The following is a 22,794-nucleotide window of genomic DNA, read 5'->3' as shown; positions in this document are numbered from 1 at the left end:
AAATTCTGCATAAACCTTCCCGCCGTGTTGGTACTAATAAATTTGGACGGAGGGAATGACCAACTAATGTATATAGGAGCATCTCTTTTTATCTAACTACGGATCAAACACGATGAACATTAGTCACGTACCCATAAATGAAAAGTGTACATATTATCAATTATAGGGAGAAGAGACTTACAATGCCATTTTATTTTGGCTAAATAAAAAAGAGAAAAAGAAGTTTCCAAAGATGAAATTATAATATTGAAATCTTAAAAATTTACCATTTTGAATTTATGAGGTATTTACAAGCTAGCAACAATTATTATTGCCATAAATAAATAACTTTTCCAATAATATTTTGTTACCCTACTTCTCATGGTGAACAACCATGGCATCACGTCGAAAGAAGAAGAACCGATTTAACCATCCAAATGTGCATCAATGAAATGCAAATATTTGATAATATTTACCCTGATTGCAGGTCGATGCTCCAACAAATGAAGGGTCAGCCATGAAGCACGTTCAGAGGGAGGCTAATATGGCAGCAGACCTACTAGCAGTATACACGAATGATCCACATATAATTTGTAAATATTTTTGAAGCATCGTTGTAAAAAATGATCGCGAAAGAGATGTTATAAGAACTAAATCGTTTAGATTAGTTCCTCTTTTGTATGAATAAACCTTCCTAAATTAAATAAAATAAAACACCTTCCGTTTCTAAGAACAAAAATCTTCTAAGTTGCTAACATGCATAATTCATATTTTCCTATTAAATCATTCAATGAGTTACCACAATAATCATAAATTTGAAATATTCGTAATTCTTGAATTAACATAAATAAATCTTTTCAATTTCAAAAGTTAGTTTATGAGATAATGATCGTTAGATTAAAAAAAATAAAAAATTAACCAAGACCATATATAAAGAGACATTCTCTTTTCCCTAACACACTCAGACTTTGTCGATTTAACATGAATACTATAATATGAGTTACTATAATATGATATGAGTGTCCAACATCGAGTAAATCAAGAATCAATATTAACTTAACTGATTGACTCTAATATTATGATAAGAAATTAACTTTATTTAATTAATTAGGCCTAATACAACTCTAAAAAGTAACTCATGAAGTAAGTATGAATTACTCAAGATCACATAAAGAGACCTTCTGAGCTACATATTTGATAAGGTACCTCATAAGTCAATTTGGACTACATATTTATTTGTCGCTGGATATAAGTTTGATTAAACGAAACAAAATGAGTTGACTTAATAAATAAGGAGATTAATTTTTCTTTCATTGGCTAATTTAGCCACCCCACTCAAGATCATATAAATAAACCTTTTCATCCTAAGTACCTAGTGTAAAAACAACATCCTTAAGGTAAATGTGCATACAAGAAATGCCAATTCTCCTAGCTAGTCAATTAATTACTTCTATACTTATCTTTCTAGGCAAATGAAGCCAATAAATGATGATAGTCTCAAGATTTTATCATGTTACAAAAGCAAGGGCATCATTTTGGGCATTACTAAGGAGTAAGTTTCTTGACCAATACACCACACAGGTGTAGTTCACTTGTACATAGTACTAAGGAAGAAGAATCAAGAAAATTCAAAGTATTCTAGAGTTTATTAACTATGTCAACCTAAATAAAGTAACTTTAAAAATTAAAATTAAATAGAAAACATCTTGCTAGATACAAGAAAATAATTTCTAGATGTCTTAGGAAGAAAGTGAAATATCTACTTCCCCCTAGTCTCCTCCTATGTATACATTTTTTGTGATCAATAATAATCCTACCACACATCTAATTTTGGAAGTTGGGTGGTTCCCAAAAAAAAAGTATCAACTTTCCTATGATGTAAACTATGTTAAAGCTATAGCTTCTTGTTCAGTTCGTATGCAATGTTGTTTTTGATTTCTCACTTGGTGTCTAATATTTGTATTTTAGTTTGATTTTAATCCAAATCACAACATATATGTAGATTCTATTTTTAGAAGCAGCGCTCCCAAAAGATTTTTTTCATTCTCAAAGGATAGAATCAAAGACCTTTGATAAGAATGGAGGAATCTCAATCAACCCACCACGATGCTTATTACCCATAAATAGGTGGATAAAAGAAGAACAAACATTATTGTGCAATTATAATTCTCTATTGAAATACCATATTTGATGTCATTCATCAATTGGTTATGACTAGTTTATCATAGTCTTGTTTCCTAGGATTCTTAGAGAAATACGTATATATAATATTGATCATTTATGGGGAAAACACTAAGCTAATAACCTTGTTAATTCCTAATTTCCTAAGGTAGAAGAAGGTAATTAAAAAAATGAAATTAATCAGCACTTGTAGTATCCTATATGATTTTGCTAAGGAATTGGCAATCCATAAAAAAATCTTTTTTCAACTTGATTATGACCATTCTGTTTGGATTAAGCATGTATAATACTCATTTTAGAAGCTTCAATAAATCAACAAAGCATATGCCAAAACACTGACATTTGTGATCAAGTTGTGTTTTTAGCTCATGTACTAACACATATTAATATATAATAATATATAATAAATTCCATAACATTACTTCCCATTTTTACTTCTTTTTCTCAGAAAAAATTAGCTCATGAGTTGAGAATTGTCCAAGATCATATAGGATAATTAAATCCAACAACAACATGTTCAGTGTAGTCTCACCAATGAAATTTTGGAAAGCATAAGTGTATGTAGACATTATGATCTTTACCACAAAGATAAATAGGTTGTTTCTGATAGACCCTCGACTCATCAAATATAAGAAGATTAAATCACCCATACATAATTGATGGGGGAAACTCAACTCCCAACCCCCACCCCACACACTCAGAGACCTGTCAGATCTTTGGTCTAATTAAGTCAACTCCGAAATCTAACTCATGAGGTGAGAATTGTCCAAAACCATATAAAACGTGATAATATGATATGCACACCCAACATCAAGTAAATAAAGAATTGGGATGAGTCTAACTCTGATATCATATAAAAAAAATTAATCCTAAATTTCCATCAACCCAAAAAAAAACTAGCTAGTTGATTAGGTAAGAGCTTTCCAAAATCATACAAGGAGAACAAGTCTCCCATCAAGAACCAATGAGGGGAATACTCAAATGATCATCATTAATGTCTATGGAGATGATCAAAGAAAAATGAGTACAAATATTGAACACTCAAACTATTTTCACACTATATTTTTACTTCCAAATGTTCAACAAGTAATTAATTACATGATAGATCTTTTGCTTGGCTTGGCTTAACTTATATAGAAGATTGCTCCATTTAGCTAAGAATTAAAAGCAATTCCTAAATCTGCATGGTGCTATCAATGGCATAAGCCTAGGAAAATTAATAACTCATTGATGATCACTCAATTTTTAGACATTATTGTACAAGCTGACCATCATCATTTCTTGGCATGTGAAGATCAAATTGAGGGAAAATGACACAAAATTTGTGGATTAGAAAATAATCTTTCTTGTTTACTTATTTTGAAGCTAATGGAACAAAAACTAGAAGAACAAACTATATATGTATCAAACACAAACGCATTGAGCCATAACAACAACAAGAACATAAGTCAATATAATCCACAAATGGAGTTAGAGAGAGTAGAGTGTTCGCAGACCTTACTTCTATCTTGGGAGGTAGAGATGTTGTTTCCAATAGACCATTGATTCAAGGAAAAGGATATCGAAAAAGAAACAACGAGTGAAGAAATCATGTCAAAACAATATACAACATTTTGAGGCACAAATGTTTCTTTAATAATCCAATATATAGCAATAGAAGAACAAAGTACAACTTGCAAACAATGTTCATATAGGTCTACACACTAAAAAAGTAAATGATTTTCACTTAATGTGTGTAAATATATGCACATATTTCTTGAGATAGATATTAAAGTTTTTCTAAAAACAAACTTAAACATTTTACTCACCAATTGGTCCCCTATTTTCCCCTTTTGCCTTCTGAATCAAGCACTTCAATGAGTAACGTAACCACTTTTCCACTTGATTTTTGTACACCATGACCATTTCTTCAAACTACTAAGTATAGAAATAAAAATTGATCTCTAACGACAATTAATTAATGATTACTATAACCAAGACGAAGCTCCAAATCGAGTTCACTTTCATCCACATCTTTCTTCCCTCCTCCTTCTTCATCATCATCGTCAATAAGTGTAGGTCCAATTGTCAAACTAAGGTTATTACCATCATAATAATTGTCATGCCTCGTACCCGATCCATCGTGGTGATGATTATAAACATGTTGGTTATAACTAGGGTTTTGAGGTAATTGGAAATGAAATTGATAACTATTAGAATAGTGATGATGTTGTAATTCATCATGACTTGAAATAGGTGCATAGTTATTATTATACCTTGAATTATCAAAGACATAATTAGCTTCTTTGGATAATAATTTTGTTGAAGATTCTTGATTATTTTGCTTGGCTTTCAACTTGTCTTTTCTATGAATATTCATGTGACCTCCTAAAGCTTGAGCATTTGTAAATCCTCTTTTGCAAAAATTACACTCATAGGAACGTCCTATACCATCGTTGAGTTTCTCCGATTCGCGATCGATCGTCGTGTCTTCACTTGAGCTATCGGAATAGTTGTTGATCTTTTCGGATGCCATTTGATGAAATAATCGTAGCTAGAATTGTTGTTTTTTCAAGGTCGGAAAAATCAGAAACAGACTCGAAAACGAAACCCTTTCTCTTGTGTTTTTTGAAAATGCACTTTTTTTTTTTTTAGGGTATTGCAAATCGATGTAGTTTTTGTAATTCTTTAGTATAGTTGAAATGATCATTTTATAAGGACAATGACAAGGACAATAGAGAAATTTTTGTTTAGTTTTTAGGTATAAGGTTATTTTTCTTTGTTTATTGTAATTTTAGTTGAAATTTGGACTAGTTTTACTAACCTGCCGGCTTCCTATATACTTGCTTTCAATTATTCAATTATAAAAGGGAAAAATATGTGTATAAGTAAATATATATTAGTTAATTAGTTAACATAGATATAGTTTGTCTTAATTACAATTCACGATCTACTTTTAGTTATAATTATGCGGTTCAACTTTTTAGTTTCGTATAATTCGCACGTTTGTATAATTCGGAATTTGTATAATATAATTTGTAAAAAAATGTCACACTTTCTTATTTATGTAAAAAAAATAAAATGAATCTTAATTTTTTTAAATTTTAATTTAGCCTAAATGAGATGATTTAACCATTTTAAATCACAAATTTGAAAAGTCTTTTCTTCTAAAGTTTTATACCAAGATATAAATTGAGGTTGAAAAAAATATTATTTAACGTGTTATAATATGTTGCTTGTACATGTTATTAATTTCACTTAATTATACACAATTTAAAAATTTTATTCACTCTGTTTTAATTTGTTTGTTTTTAACTTTTTTTTTAAGTTCGTTTAAAAACTAAAATATTTTTATTTATTGTTAATCTCTATTATATTTCCATGTCCCAAATCTTTATACGTGGGAAAGGCACACGTGCAGCAGTGACTAAATCAGCAGTCACTAATCTTGCTCATAAATTTAGTAATTTTTCTTACGCCATAATTTATTTATTTGTTTTGTCTTTTTGTTCTCTAAGTTTCAAGAGATTAGACTTATCTGATTAGTAGTATTATATGTTAAATTAGAATGTTCTAATTAAGATCTAATCTATTCTTAGATCTCTTAAATGTTTTTTTTTTACTATTACTCCATTTTAATTTATTTGTTCTACTTTCTTTTTTAGTTCGTTTAAAAAATTGTCTCTTTTTTCTTTTCACATAGTTTAATTCAATTTTTCACGTGTCATGTTTAAGGCCACAAGATTTGCACATTTTTAATTTTAGACCGCAAGATTTTAAAAAATTTATTCACTTCGTAAAATTCATATCAAGTCAAAACATGATAAATAAATTGAAACGGTGAGAGCAATATTTACTTCTACAATTACTATATTTTTTTATGACTAAACATGATCTTAAGGAGACTAATTACACTTCCGCGATGCCACAATGATGTCAAATTATATTCATTCAATTCATCATTGATATATAAAATATGTTATTATGAATTTAATGTATACCAATTATCATATGTATACCATGTGAAAGTGCCTATCAAGATCATTCTCTTTAGCCCATAATTGAATTCTACTTTCTCACACCTCTTATTAATAATAATATAAACAACTTTTATATTATTAATGCAACTTAAACGATCATTACTTTGTTTTTTCATGTTACTGCGTCAAATTTTGGTATTGAGATTAAATGTTGTTGTCAACTTTATCTGTATTGAAAATATTAATTTTCATAAAATTAATTTACTTAATGGTGATCTTCTTCGAATTGTCCTCCGCCAAAGAAGTACATAAAATTCTCAGAGTCTCACAAATCTTGGAATTTCGTCCTTAATTTCTACTACATTTTAATTATAATAATGAAGCCTTCATGAGCTCTCATATAATTATAATAATAATATTATTATAATTAAAGTTCATATCATTTGACTCTAAAAAAGATAGTGACAAAGAAACATAAGAGTATTTCTTTTGTGATATACATTGTCCTTTTCTTTGGGGCTTTCTTCTTTAAGGTTACCCTAGCAAATTTGACTAGATCAATTAAGAGGTGATGCTTACACTTCCCCATTTTGAACTTTAAGGAAAACGAAAACTTAGAAGAAATTAAATAAAAAAAGATATAACACATTGTTAGGGTTAAGAGCTTGTTTCGATGAGCTTATAACTTATGGCTTATAAGTCGAAAGTCATAAGGCAAGATTTTTAACTTACACCTTTTAAAAATAAGTGCTTACACCCCATTTTCTTATTACTTCGACTTTGTGATTAGGAGCTGATATATCTCTTGTTATAAAAGTGACTCACATATACCTCTACGAGTCCTACCGTTTAATAACGAGGGTTATATCAACTCTAAATCGCAAAGTTGAGCTATATATCAAGCCCTTTCCCCTTTTTTATTTTAACTAAAATACTTTTAAACATCGAAAATAAACCAATTCAAACTGGCTCTAATGAAAAATAATGTTGATTATAACATGTCTTGTTGCGCCTCCATAGCTTTGCTATAAATTAATGATTAATCGGCCAATGACGCGTTTAATTAAGGATTGAAACAATCAAATATTATTATAGTTTTTTTTTTTTTTTTGACAATGTCTTAATAACGAAATTAGTGTTAGCAGACGGCAAATTTAGTCAAAAATGCAAATCCAGTTAAGATTACAAAGATTTAAATATTTAGAGGACAAATCGAAGTTTAAGAATTAATGAAAGTTACACAAGTGGAGTTTCTAATGCATCTTATTGAATTGACCAAGCCCTTTAGTGTTCTTTTCGAACTACATTCATTTTAAAACAACTTCAGATATATGGTACGTTAAGACAAATATCATAAATATATTTCAAAAACATATGAACTTCTATCATATATGAACTAGAGACATATTTATCTGAAGTTGCGGTTTGTATAACTGCAATCACAACTTCAAACACCGCATATCTGAAGTTATTTAGAAATAAGTAGATTAATGGTGATTCCAAAATTGGATATACGTCCACTTTGGCTCATTAAAACCAAGTAGCCCATCTATCTGTCACGACCCAAAAATGGACGTGATGGCACTCGTCTTAACCCACCAAGACAAGTCAGCCTAAAACTCAACCATTACAATGAAATGCGGAAATTTTTATAAGAAACTTAAATATACCCCCAAAATCTGGTTGTCACGTGTACAAGCCTCTAAAGTATTACAATTGAATCAAAAGAAAAATATAAGTCTCATATGACATTGTTTCTAGAATAGAACAAGATCATAAATAGGAGTAAGAAGGATCGCTGAGAAGATAAACAACTACCTCACAAATCTCCCAGAAGCCTCAGAAAAGAAGAGAATAACAAGTACCACAAAAATCCAGGCTCGTAACCTACACAAATTTGTAGAAGCAAGGGGTGAGTACCAAACCACACGGTAGTCAGCAAGTAAATCTCTAAACACGAGCTAAGGGGATAGAATACAAGTACTCCTTACACCCTAACCGAACCTTCACAACTACAATCTGTATAAAACCAGCCCAACCTAGCAGTTCACAATTTACAAGCACATATCTCAACAACAACATTCTAACAATCATATATTCTCAACAACAAGCTCAATATTTATCAATTACCACCTCCACAACTACAACCTGCTTAGTACCAGCCCAACATAACAGTTCACAGTTTACAAAGCACATAGCTCAACACAACACTCTAACAATTTCATATCCTCAACAACAACAATAGTTTCATATCCTCAACAACAACACTCTAACAATTGCATATCTTCAACAATAAGCTCAATATTCACCAGTCACAAGTTTCATAGAAAGGTACTCGCAAGATCAGCAACACACAACATCAAGTTCACCAATAATAAAGAAGTGCAATGCAATGAAATGCAATGTCAAGTATAGTGATGCATGTCTGACCTAATGATACACACCCGCTGTCTCTCAGTCCGGGACCCATGGGGGACATATCTGTCCATGCATCCATCGCGGCGCGCGATACGACCCTCGATAATAGTAACCATCGCGGCGCGCGATACGTCCCTCGAAATATAGTATCCGTCGCGGCGCGCGACACGTCCCTCGAAATATAGTATCCATCGCGGCGCGCGATACGTCCCTCGAAATGGTACATCCTCTTTATTTTCTTATTCTTTCTCAATGCACATAACACTTGTCACAACCATGTCTCAGAACAATGCAAATGACATGTTCACACAAAAAAAATGAAGAGATAACCATTTTCATAACATTGCACAATTCACAACAACACAATCAGGATACAACATCAACAATGATTCAACAAGCCTTTCAAACAATTCTCAACACATCACACAAACAATTGATCACATTGCCTTTTATTATCCCTTTCTCATCATTAAAATTAATCAATGTGGACAAGTCAACCCATCACCAAGCCTCGTTACCCTAAACACATATTACAAGGAAATACATGAATTCCATACACTTAACAAGGGTTTAGAAATTCACTTGCCTCAATCAATCAAGAATTCACTCCGGAACTTGAGCCTTCCCTTTTCGTTGAACTTCCAACTCAAGGCAATCTATTCACATTGATAATCACAATAAGATTTCGAAACTAACAACACCCATTTTATATTTCTAGCATATACCCAAAAACTTACACCAACCTAAAATCAAGTTCCTAAATTTTGATGCCAATTATCATGTCAATCCTCATATTTCCAAATTTCAAGTCTAGGGTTAAGTTTTCATTCTCCAATACCATAAATCTAATGATATTACGTAATATTTAATTACATGTCTCAATCTATCAAAATTTCGTATCCAAAATCAAGGACATAACCCGTAATCTCTACTGTGGAATAATATAAAGAACCTTAACCTAGTTATCACTTTCATTCTTCTATAATGATTTGCTCCCAATTGGCCAATTATTACCCAATAATTGGCTATCAATGCCTAGCCACCAAGTCAACACTACAATATTTACTCAATTTGCAAAACAAAGAAATCTAACTGCTTTTCTTACTTTCTGTTCCACCGCATAAAATTATAATAATAGTAATAACAACATGACTTCTAACTTCTATATCCATACAAAATATAAATTAGACCTTTTCGTGCATATGGAACAGAACCTTCTTTAACATTCTGATGAGAGTAAATTGAATAAGACATTAAATTATAAAACTAACACATGGCATATCATCATTATACATAGATTGTTTGTCCCCCATTAAATTAGAAGATAATAATAATCTACCGCAGTGGACAATTCTAAAATTAAGCAATTCAATTCTGTGTATACTAATAATATTTCGAATACAAGGATTTGGGCAAGGTTACATTACCTCATGAAATTGGTTCGCTTTTGGTTGTTGCCGAAACTATTCTTGTCAATTATTATAATTATCTCCTCTTCGAGAATTTGAGCCAAAATATGCTTGTACGGCGACTAAATTATATTAAACCCTATTAACTTAATTTTTTTATACACGGGTCAAGTAGAATAGGATAATAATTAAATTGTGAATTTGGCCCATTAACCACCAACTAAAATAAATTATTTAAAATTTCTCATAAATTAATCACCATAGTTAAACAAATAGTCCAAAATTTCCAAACCAACTTCACCGACTGATCAAGAAATTACTCGGGGCAACTATTGAGATGGGTAAAATAGTAACTTTATGAAAATTTCCAAAAATGACCGTCCGGGTCATTACACTATCAATAGTTGGGCTCAGATTGTTTGAAGCCCAACTGATTATAGTTTGGGTCGACAAACTCCCAATTAAGTATTGAATTTGGGCTTTCCAAGTTTTTGCAGTTGGAGAGCCCATACATATTATATAAAATTGCCAATTTAGAAACTAATTTAACTTTGGAAAATTGTATGCAATAGCAAATTATTAATTCAAATTAAATGTCATAGTCATAGTTTCTTTTAAGGAAAAACTACACAATATAGCAAACATCAATTTATATTTAATGTATATAGCTATAATTTATTGTTTTTAAGCTATATGGATATACTTATATATTAATTAGCAAACTTAATTAAACATGAATTGTAAGATTTTTTTAAAAAAAATTATAATTATTAAATAGGAAAGATGTCACTACTACACACCTAATAAATGTCATATGCACGTTTTATGATGCTATGTTCCCCATGCTTACCTTATTCAATATTTTTTCCTTTCAGTATACATGTATCAATGTCTCTTTTTATTATTTTTCCTCCAATTTCCTTCTAATTCAAGATCCTTTGCATGATTGTAGGAACGATTTTTGTGATTCATCTTCATTGGGTATTTTCTAATTGCATTTTTTTTCTCGTTTATATGAAGTTTATATTTGTATACATATATATATGTTTACTCAGTTTTCATAGGGTTTTGTTTGAAGAAGTAATTTTCACCAGCATTCAAATATACAATTTAATTATGTTAAAATTCAATTTGATACAAATGAGGTAATACATGAATACATTTCCTTCTCTTGATTACACATATAGTTGTATTTGAATGTTGAACAGAGTGGAATACATACACACTTGAATACTTGTTTTTTTTATTTATGAATTGTCCAATTGGAAATACAAGTGCATTTGGATACATAAATATATTACATAGATTTGGAAATACAAGTGCATTTGGATACATAAATACATTACATAGATTTTTGAATGTATACATATACATCGCATCTATTTTTTATAGAGTGAAATACATATACATTTGGATAATTATATTGTAGTATAGTTCATTGTCATTTTTTTCTAGATTGTCCAATTGTATTGATATATTAACACAATTGTAATGAGCAATCTTAAGGATACAATTATGCTTGTGATGGAGTTCGCGTATTTGAAATCGAAACAAACAAGATTCATTCACAATTACAATAAATCAATTTGACTAAAGAAATTTATGTGAAATATCTTTACGCTTGAACAAGTACAGTAGCGACAATGAAAATTTTGTACAATGTATCCAGTTTTTTAAAAACTAATTTGAATCTAAGAGTGTATGCATTGACTAGGTAATCAATTACATGAACACATTTTCTTCTCTTGATTACACGCATATAATTGTATTTGAATGTTGAACACAGTGGAATACATAAACATTTAAATACTTTTTATTTTTTATGGAATGTCCAATTGGAAATACAAGTGCATTTGGATACATAAATACATTACAGAGATTTGAATATATACGTATACAACACACCTATTTTTTATAGAGTGAAATACATATACATTTGGATAATCATATTGTAGTATAGTTCATTGTCATTTTTTTCTAGATTGTCCAATTGTATTGAGCAATTTTAGGGATACAGTTATGCTTGTCATGGAGTTCGCGCATTTGAAATCAAAACAAACAAGTTTCATTCACAATTACAATAAATCAATTTAACTAAAGAAATTTATGTGAAATACCTTTACTCATGAACAAGAACAATAGCGATAATGAAAACTTGTGTACGATGTATCCAATTTTTCTTAAAACTAATTGGAATCCAAGAGTATACACATTGACTATGTAATCATTAGTTGTTAATGTAATAATGGAAAGTTTAGAATTTGTCACACCCCAAAACCAGATGTGATGGCACGTGCCCAAACCCCACCGGACACGTCAGCCTAACACCCAAAAACCCGACGATATAGAATTTATAAAACAAGAATAAGATAGAAAGATAAGCGGAAGTCTTTAAATAAACTCAACATAACCCCAGAATTGGTTGTCACATGTACAAACCTCTAATACAGAATCTGAATAAAATATACAAGTCTCATAGTAAAGTTCTAGAATAGAACAGAACAATAAATATAGATAACTTGAGGGCACGTCTGGAATGAACCGCTACCTCTCAAGTAAGTCTGGAAGCTCTAATCTGAAGATGAGTAATAAGTCGGATCTGATAGAGCTGTCAACCTACACAATTGTGTAGAGGCAAGGGTGAGTACCAAAAGCAACAGGTACTCGCAAGTAACACTAAGCTAAGCTAAACTAGCAGCTACAAACAACTCCTTTCAATCCCAACCGAACCACCGAAACTTCATTCTAACAGCGAACCAACAACCTATACTACACAATTCATAATCAACAGATATATCTAACAGTGTCTCAACATCAATCTCATATCCTCATGTAAGAGCAAATAGATCATATATCACATGAAGAGGGGCAAATAGGAAAAATCCACACACCACAGACAAAGATGAAGTCAAATGCGATGCAAATGCAATAATGATGTCATGTAGTCGTGATGCATGTCTGTCCTAAGATACACATCTGTTGACGTAATCAGACCGCGCTGAATACTCAAATCAGAACCCATGGGGGCCACACATGGACCATGTATCACCGCCGGAACCAGATCCCATCGGCATCCAAATCGCTAGCCGGAGCTAGTCTCGACTGTGTCTCATATCCATCCGTCTTCATATCAGTGTCTCAGAACTCATGCAACAGATAGTTCATACTTGGGATGAATAATGAATATGCACATGTCATCAATCACAATCATATCACGATCACATCATAGTATTACACATTATCTGTCTCAATCACAACCATATCACGATCACATCATAGTATTACACATCATCTGTCTCAATCACAACCACATCATAGTATTACACATCGTCTGTATCAATCATAGTCTACTCATGCTCTTCTATCCCCTCAATATCAGTTATCACATGACTTATTCAACAAATTCAAGTCACATATAACACATTTAGCTCGTTTTATTCCCCATCTTTCAATTACAACAATTTCAATCAACAAATAAAACTCATCCTCAATCCCCATTACTCCCCAACACAATTAGGAAAGTAGTCATGTGTAGTCTAAGAGTTTAACAAAGTTTAGAAGCCACTTGCCTCAAAACACTTCAACTAGTAACTCAAATTTGAGTTTTACCCTTCCGAGCACGCTCCAAATCACCACAATCTATTCATAAATGGAATCTCACAATCAATACGAATCTAACAACACCAATATTGTGAAATTTGGAGAAAAGGGTAAAATGGTCAAAAAAAATCTCGTTCCGAAAAATATTCTCGAAATCTGGAAATTTTTAGTGAAAAATGTTCCCCAAGAAATTTAGAATCCAATAGTGAAAACCGTTTCGAAAAAGGAGTTGAAATGAGTTCACAAACTCAAATTTTCTATTAAATTCGGATTAGGCAAAAACCCCCAAATTTTTCAGTTGAGATCTCAAATTTTGATGTTAAAATCCATAAATAATCGATGGAAATCAAAGATATAAGTTGGAAATAACTTACCTAATGAATTCCTTGCGAAAACCCACTTGAAATCACCTATTTTTGAGCTCTCAAAGTCTAAAAATGGAGAAATGGGTATTTTTCAAGTTGGGGGAAAATGACTACTGTTTTTGGCTTTTAAAAAAAGGGGAAGAAACTGCTGTTGCAGCTAAAATACACAGCAGCTGCACACAATTTTAAAACCAAAGTTTAAGTCCCCGTTGGACCCTCGGGATTCGTTCGGAATCTCGTGCACACAAACTAAATATGTACCCCCACTAAATTCGACGTTCCGGACTCAATGGAACCGTCGGAATTTGAATTCGAGGACTCCTTGACCCGAAATTCAATAAGATGCTAAGAAACTAGTTTAACACCAAAAAAATTCGAAACTCAAACGGAGCGTCTAAAAATTCAACCAAGACTCATTCTAGACTTAGAATCGCCTCCCGAAACCAACGGTACTCTCAGAATTTCAATCTGAGCCTCGGAACCTCATATGTTGACCAAAGTCAACTCTTTATCAAAATTTCACAACTTTAGCAACTTAGGACCTCAATTCTTCGTTTCAACTCCAAATTCGACTCCGTAACTTCACACAGACCCGTTTCGACATTCTAAAACTGTCGGAATCGACGGAAATCCGATCCGAGTCCCGAAACTCCAAATGACTCGAAAAAGCACTTTTTAACCAACTTTAACTCATAAAAACTCAACTTCTCAAAAACTCAACTTTTTACCAACTTTTCCTCAAACCAACTTTACAACCACAAAACATGGGACTCGGGGCAACTACCGAAAGGGCAAAATAGTCATTTCCACGAAAAATTACCAAAATGACCTTTCGGGTCATTACAGAATTTCTAGGACATAATTAAAGGGATTCAGTACCATAAATTACCTTATTTAATGCACTATAATTCTAATTGTATCACTGTATAATTAAAAAAAATTACACAAATACAGCTAGATATTCATATCAAATGTAGTCATTTTTAGTAAATAACATACTTATAGCTATTGAACTTCAATAACCCTATAAATATTGTCATTTATGTAAGTTGTTCTTATTTTAATTGTAATTCGTAGCAAACATCCCCTTTTTTTGTCATCTGATTCGGTATATAATTAGCCATTTTCGGTATACAACTAGCATTTTATACATTTCGGTATAAAATGTATAAAATACGTTTGTATTTGTATAAAGTGAGAGAAAAGTGTATATACAAATACAAATACATATATTTTCGTCTTATACACTTATAATTATACAAATACAGATATTATTATACAAATTACAATGTATAAATGAATTTATACAAAACTGAACAATTTGTATAAAATTGGATGTTTGTAGCGAATTATACAAATCAAAAGCTCCATAATAAACAGAAAATTTGCTATGGAGCGCAATTATGCAAACTATAGTTATAACATACAAATATGATTTTTATGTTTACTATATGTGAAAATTGCTCTTTAACTTTTTAAATTATCATTTTAAAAAATGTGTTTATTTAATTCCCCTCCCCCCCCCCCCCCTCCTATATATATTTGATATGATGAAAAATATTTAATATTAAATAGGAAATAATGAGTTCCCTTTACTATTGGCCAATTTAGAAACTAATTTATACAGTAATATTTTTCAAAACATTTTCTCTATCATGGCAACACTTTTGTGTATATCACTACAACAAAAGAGATATTTAGTCATTTTTCTTTCACCGGCAACAATTTTTGTCACAAAAATATTTAGCGACAATTAAGTTAAGTATAATTTACATAAATTTTATAGTGTTAAGAGCTAATTACATTATTTCCCTACTCTATTTTATAAAAATCTCTTAAAATTTATGGATTCCAGATAAATCACTGGGCTTCCAGATACATTAGCAGACATCCGGATACATAGGTGAGGGATGTATCAGAGAGGGGATAGGACATCCAAATACATCACTGGACTTCTGGATACATCAGCAGACATCCGGATACATAGGTGAGGGATGTATCCAAGAGAGAGGGCAGGGATGTATCCGAGAGGGGGATAGAGATGTATCAGTGAGAGGAGAATGATGTATCCGAGAGGCGATTTTTGAATTTTTTTTAAATGGTAGGAAATTTTAGAGATTATGGTAAAATAAAATGTGTATTTAGGTAATTTTTCCTTAAGTTAATGTCATTGCATCCATAGTCACTAAAGACTTTTAGCGATACTATACAAAATGCTTCTTATTATTATTCATATTTATTATTATCACTAATTATAATATAACAATAATAATATTATTATCACAAATTTTTTTATTTATCGTTGCGTGTTGTTTTGTTAGTGAAAGCTAAGCTTCGTAGGGGTGAATTATTTGGGTGAAGTAAAGAAGATATTGATGAATTGCTCTACCTTTTCCCATACCTTTTCATTTTCAGAGTGTCACTATAATCTATAGTACAAAAAATTTTGCATCGATTTTCGAGCCTGAATATCCCACCTCGTGATGAAAATGAAAGGGATCGAAAACTACCACATTAAACTACTGGATAAAAAACTAAAAGTAAACATTATATAAATTGTTCTTTTTGTTGTATAAGAAAATGTAATTAATACGTTATAAATAGCTTGTATTCAAAAATAAAAGATTTTTTATTTACCTCATGTATACCAAATTCTTACATTACTCTTATTTAGAAGTGGGAGTAGGGAAGGACGAACAAGGGAAAATAGGTAATTCTAATGTTAACTTTGCCCTAATTTATTCAAAAATAATATCTAAAATATTATTTATATATAATCTAAGCAAACATTATAGATGGATGTAGATAGGTGTTGGTGGTCGCGACTCGTGAAGGAGTCGACAACCAGAGTGGAGTGTCACTTATATATGGAACTTGTCTTGGTGGGATCACTACTTTGGTCCGAGAAAATCATATTCAATTTTCAAAAAAACTTGTTTATCTAGTCTAGATAAATGGCCGAATCAAAACATTTTGACCAACCATAAATGACCTCCATATGAGATAATTAGCGGGCTCGAACCACTAACATTCGTTGTAGAGTAAACCATCGCTTCTTAGGTTCCCCGACTGATTCTACCATAGATGTGCTTGGCTTATAGCCTATAGGTATGTGTAGGTGCCCTTTGTCTCTCTTTTTATTTCTTATATATATAAAAAAAATAATTATTTGAGCTCATAACAATAAAATAAAATAATTCCAAAAGAGCATTTTTAAATTTTGTTGTTGGACTTTTAGTTTAGAATAGCAAGACATGGTATGATGAAAGAACACAAGAGACATGACGTTTAAAAGGGTCAGAATAATTCAAGTGATGTACTGTCTTCAGAGATCATTGTCAAGGCTATTAACTCACACATTTGAATGTGCCATTTTGCATTCAATTTGCTTTGGACTCATCATTCATCACTTCCATTCAAGACCTATAGCTAGACTTTTCTTTGACCATCACTTGCTTTTCTTGTCTTGCACCACATCAAGAATCTCTGGATCATACTTACGGAATTACACTGAATGATTATTATTTTTATAGTTAGTAAAACATTCAATCGGAAAATTAAGATTGACTGAGTTATTATAAGAACGTAAAGCCTTCAATATGAAATTGACCGACTGAACTGGTTCAATCCTAACACCTTATTTGATAAGATTAGGCTAAAATTTTCACGTCTATTTAAAATCGATGATTTTTAGCCCGACATAAATATGTTTGTCGACCTTTGAAGCTTGACCGAGGTTGGACTAGGCCAATCAACGGGCCAAGCTAGTGAAAAAAATGTTTAACATTTGAAATTTAAAATATATATATATAAAAAAAAGTAAATAAGGAACTAAATCTAATAGAAGTCCAAACTCAAAAGTCTATTTATGGAATCCATCAAATTAGAAGTCCAAATTAAGTGTTAAATGTTAATTACTTCTTTCGTTTCAATATTTTAGTTGATTTTGACTTGACTTGAAGTTTAAGAATTAATTCTTCTGAATCTTGTGATTTTAAACTAAAAATATGTGACGTATACCAACATGTCACTTAAACATTTGATATTAAACATGTCATGCAAAAAAGATATGTTTTTATTTTTTTTCCATTTTTAGGTTATAATTTAAATTGAAAAATAAATATGGAAATTTGTATTAATATTGAAAAAGTTCCAGTCCAGTCCGCTGGGTTGATCATTTAACTAATTGGATTGACTAATGTTTTTCCAAAACATTAAAAATTAATTTAAGGGAATGTTACGTGTCTATATATATATTCTTCGGTCAACTAATTTATCAATCTGGTCAAGTATATACATTTTATACACAAATACATATGTATATTATATGAATATTTGATGTAATGTATGTATCACCTATACATAATTATGACTTAATTAATTTAATTTAGTTTACTTGAGCATCATGTTACTAACCGCCCATCTTTAGTTAACCTTTCGATCCATAAAATTTTATGTATTTATTTATTTAATTTGTCCATTGCTTGGCCTATATATAGCATCTTTTGCTATTTTGGTTGAAATTTATATTTTTGTATTGCTGTCCTTTGCAACTCCATATTGTGGTAATTTTTCTTAGTCAATTGATACTCTTTTAGATCTAGCATAGGCACATAATTAGTTTTTATCAGCACTTTTAACCTGTTATTGACTATCATCTCTATTGTACATGTACATTTTTCTTTTCATAAACAAGGATATTATATTAATAATAATTAATATGCATCATTACAAATAGTAGCGGAGCGCCCTGATCTACATAATATTCATGGATGTTCCCTTGTGTCTTTCTTTTTTCCTTAAAAGAAAATATTTATAACTTACTTAATAGACGGAATACATATACATCTTGGTTATTTAGACCCTTTTATGTCCTTAATCAAGACGACTCTCATCTTTCGTATCAATGAATAACATAGCAAAATGTGATATTTAGTACTTCCTCTGTTCCATTTTATGTCACACTCTTTTTTTTTAGTCTGTCTCAAAAATAATGTCACTTTACTATAATTAAGAACAATTTAACTTTGAAAAACCCTTTTTACTTTTAATGAATTAATTTTCAACCACACAAATATCTAAGAATTGTTTTAAACCACAAGTTTTAAAAATCTTTCTTTTTTCTTAAACACCGTGTCAAGTCAAATAATATCACATAAAATGGGACGGGGAGTATAAATTATAGAATCTCGATCGAAATGAGTGAATCATAGAGTATTTGAATGCAAGTCATGCCTGAAATTATTAAGCTAAGGGTAAATCTGCTTGGACGCCACCAAAAAAGTCCTCTAGTGGTATTATTAAGCCGAGGAAAAAAATTTACTAACTTAAAGAAATTCAAACTGAATATCCAAACAGAACTTTAACGTCATGTCAAACTAATTTGAAATTTTATATCGCATATCCAAACGACATGTCTCTGTGACATACAAAACTACACCTACTAGGGTGTGGTTGGGGGCTTATTGTCAATGATTTATAGTTTTGTCATTAGACACTTTTTCCCAAAATCTGATAGTTTGCATGTTCCCGACAACCTCTGGGTGTCAAAGGGCATCATGACATTACCTAAAATAGGGAATGAGAGCTGTTTTGGTCAGTAACATTATAAACAAGTAAACAACTTTCCTTAATTAGTACAAAGGAGCACTTGTATACTTTCCCTTATTTTTTATTCTCTTATATATATATACTAGTATATATATGATTTAATATACAGTACCTACCAAGTACCACTTCTTATTCAATGGCAACACTCAATGACAAAGGTAGAATTTTCATTAAAATCGATCAAAATATATAGACATAATTGATATGCACAGTAGGACACCATGTATGATATGAATTTTCTCGTAAGACGCATGTGCTTACTTGTTCAACTTTTATACAAGTTTAAGTATCTGTTTGTATACACCAAAAGTTGAAGGTTATAGATGTCCGTTAAGACTAAGTTAAAACATATTTATGTATTATACCAAATATATAGGCTGAATATAATATGAGCACAAATTTTAATGAAATGAATATTTTTAGACCAAACAATTAACTGGGGATATTTTTATTAAATTTCACATAATATAAGGATATTTTAACCCTATTCTGTAATATTTATCAAGAAATTTATCTAATACTTATCTAAGACTGTTTTATATAGTACAAATCTTTTATGCATTAGGTGATATAATTTAGCTCCTGTTTGACTATATATAATATTGAAGTTGAAGCTTGAAAATATGAGTTTTTGTAATTGTGATTTATGAACTTTGAAGTTTGTGCATCGAAGTGAAATTTCTCTCAAAAATCGGCTCAATTTTTGAGAACTTGAGAATTATTTGAAAAATAAAATGTACTCTAAAATTTATTTGAAGACAAGTTTTAAAATCTCATCAAAAAATTATGATCAAACGCCATCTTAAACTCTGTTTAAGAAAATGTAAAAAGGACAAGAGGCAATAATGCATGACTCATACTAACTTCTATTCTAGTACTTCATCACATAGAATTGTCCATTCTTGAAAATTAAAGTTTTCACATTGGTTAAGGAAATATTAAAAGTACAACATATTTATTCAGTTGGTCCTTATATAAGCTACATGATTTTTTGTAAAGCTCAGAGACATCTTTTTTTTTGTTTTTTCATCTGATGTCTAGAGTTTGCATTAGAGTCTCGATTAAATTCGAATCGCATATTTCAGGGCTTATTTGGGGGTGAGGCTCCCAACATAATTTTCTCCATACTCAAGATTCAAACCCTAGACCTCTAATTAAGGATAAAATAATCTCACTACTGCATCACAGCCCATGTTGATAGTTCGGAGACTTCATTAAATGTTGGAAGCTATATAGTATATTTATATTTATCTGGCATGAAAACATTTTAGCTTACTATAGTCTCCAATATGATAAAAAGGCAACAAGACTTTATATGCAAAAACTTGTTAGTACCTTTTTATGTGTTTATTGTCTTTATTTTTCAGTCAACTATACTCATTGCCTAGAGGAAGTTACTTAGTACAGTAGATATGATATGTGCTGTTGGTATATATAATGCTTAACTCTAAAGTACAATAAAAACTTTTTTAAGTGACATAACAACACCCTTAGTTTGAACTTGTTATAAATTGAAAATTTACTTCAACTAGATCTCGATCGACATATTACAACGAAATTATGTAATTTTATTACATATGTATATGTATAACATGTATTTGTGTATCAAAAAACCCTAGCAATTACTATCCACGCATGCAGTTGATCGTACGTACATCCAACTTATACTTTGAAATAACACATACATATGTATACATTTACACTCATATTTTGTTTTTGCGCGATTATTGAAATGTTTTGATATTTTCTTATGGCTTCCTTGCTTTTCTCACATTTTAAAGTTATAAATTATAGTACATAACGTGTTTTATTATTAAAATTATAAAATCTCATATTTAGAAGTGGTTCACCTATAAATATAATTTAAATAATGGTTCAATCTTAGGGTGGAGGTAGGTATATGAACCCCTTGGTCATAAAATTCTATTATTTAATTTATAAATGGTTAAAATTATTTTTATGTATATATAGTAGATATAAACCTTTTTTAAACTTCTTCATGTATTTACTTTTCATATTTTGAACTTTTTAACAAAAATTCTGTCTCCACCACTGATTCAATCACGAAGGCTTTAAAAGTGAACATGAACTTTTCTTGTAGTAATTTAATTTAAAGAAAGGGTGGTACTTCATGTCGATTCACTTTCCTGATAAATGCAACATTTTTCCATGTGCACCAATGCATTTTTACATGCTTGCAAGGCCATAAAAATGAAAATGATTGTCCTTTCTCAAAGTTTGTACTTAGTGTAGATCTAGGAGTTCATTTACTTGCTTTGTCTAATATAAATTTTATCAATTCCAAAATACTAGAAAGTAAAGCAAAGTATCAGCCATCTTTTTGTTAAAAAGTTTTGATGAAGATGACATAAATAAGTCAGGTCTAACTAGGCTAAAAGGTCGTTCAATGCACAAAGCATCTCGTTCACGTTATAAGGTCCACACTCCAAGGGGGTCTAGCATATCCTAACACAAACATAAGTAATTGACTTCACGACTCGAACTGATAATAATTTTTAGTCATCAAATAAGAACAACTTTATCGTTGCTCCAATAAGCTTCCTCTTATGTGTCTGACTTATACTATGTATAAATATAAACATTATATCTTAACTATGTCTTTCTAATACCCTAATTTCTAGTATTAGATCATGTATGCAGACTCTTTACACAAAATATAACCACTTAAACCCATTAAGTAACACATAAAATCATATAGAAATAACATACATGAACTAATTATTAACATATTAATCGAACTCACTCAACTGATCAAGATTTCAAAACTAGAAGAAATTGAAAAAATAAATAGAGGAGAGAAAAAGAAACACAACAAAAGAGAAGAACCTATGATTAGCTTTTCGAGAAATTTCTAACTTTAGATTCAAAAGCTTAAATTATACTCCATATTTACATTCTAAAATGATAAAAGTAAAAGAAACAAACTAAAGAACTTCAATAACAATATTATACTTAGAAGACATTAATTTTAGAAGATTTACTAAAGTTACAATACCTACATACATACCATAGAAATCAAATATTGAAGGAGACAATAGTAATTAATAAGAAATTAATCTAAAATGAAACAACAATATTATCTTAGCTGTCTTCATGGCAATCACATCTTTCCATCTTCAATCTCAACTAAAATAGTGCACTTTTTGTTAGACTTTCTTTTATTTCCTTTTTTTTTCTTCTTAATTCTTCTTGAACTAGTAATTAAAAAAGCAACAACAAGCACCACAAACCTTAAAGCATTAGAAATTTATT

The 22,794-nt window shown here is 30.6% G+C and overlaps 1 protein-coding gene across 1 annotated transcript; it reads right to left on the bottom strand.

Moving 5' to 3' along the window:
- Window positions 1-4,117: 4,117 nt before the first annotated feature.
- On the bottom strand, window positions 4,118-4,675 carry LOC125839406 (transcriptional regulator TAC1-like). The gene has a single exon (XM_049518390.1). It carries the CDS (start codon window positions 4,673-4,675, stop codon window positions 4,118-4,120), a length of 558 nt encoding a protein of 185 aa, XP_049374347.1.
- Between the last annotated feature and the right edge of the window lie 18,119 nt (window positions 4,676-22,794).

The sequence above is a fragment of the Solanum verrucosum genome, unplaced genomic scaffold, assembly GCF_900185275.1.
Source record: "Solanum verrucosum unplaced genomic scaffold, falcon-dt-bn FXZP01000306.1, whole genome shotgun sequence".
NCBI lineage: Eukaryota > Viridiplantae > Streptophyta > Magnoliopsida > Solanales > Solanaceae > Solanum > Solanum verrucosum.
This window is presented reverse-complemented; position numbering and strand designations above follow the sequence as displayed.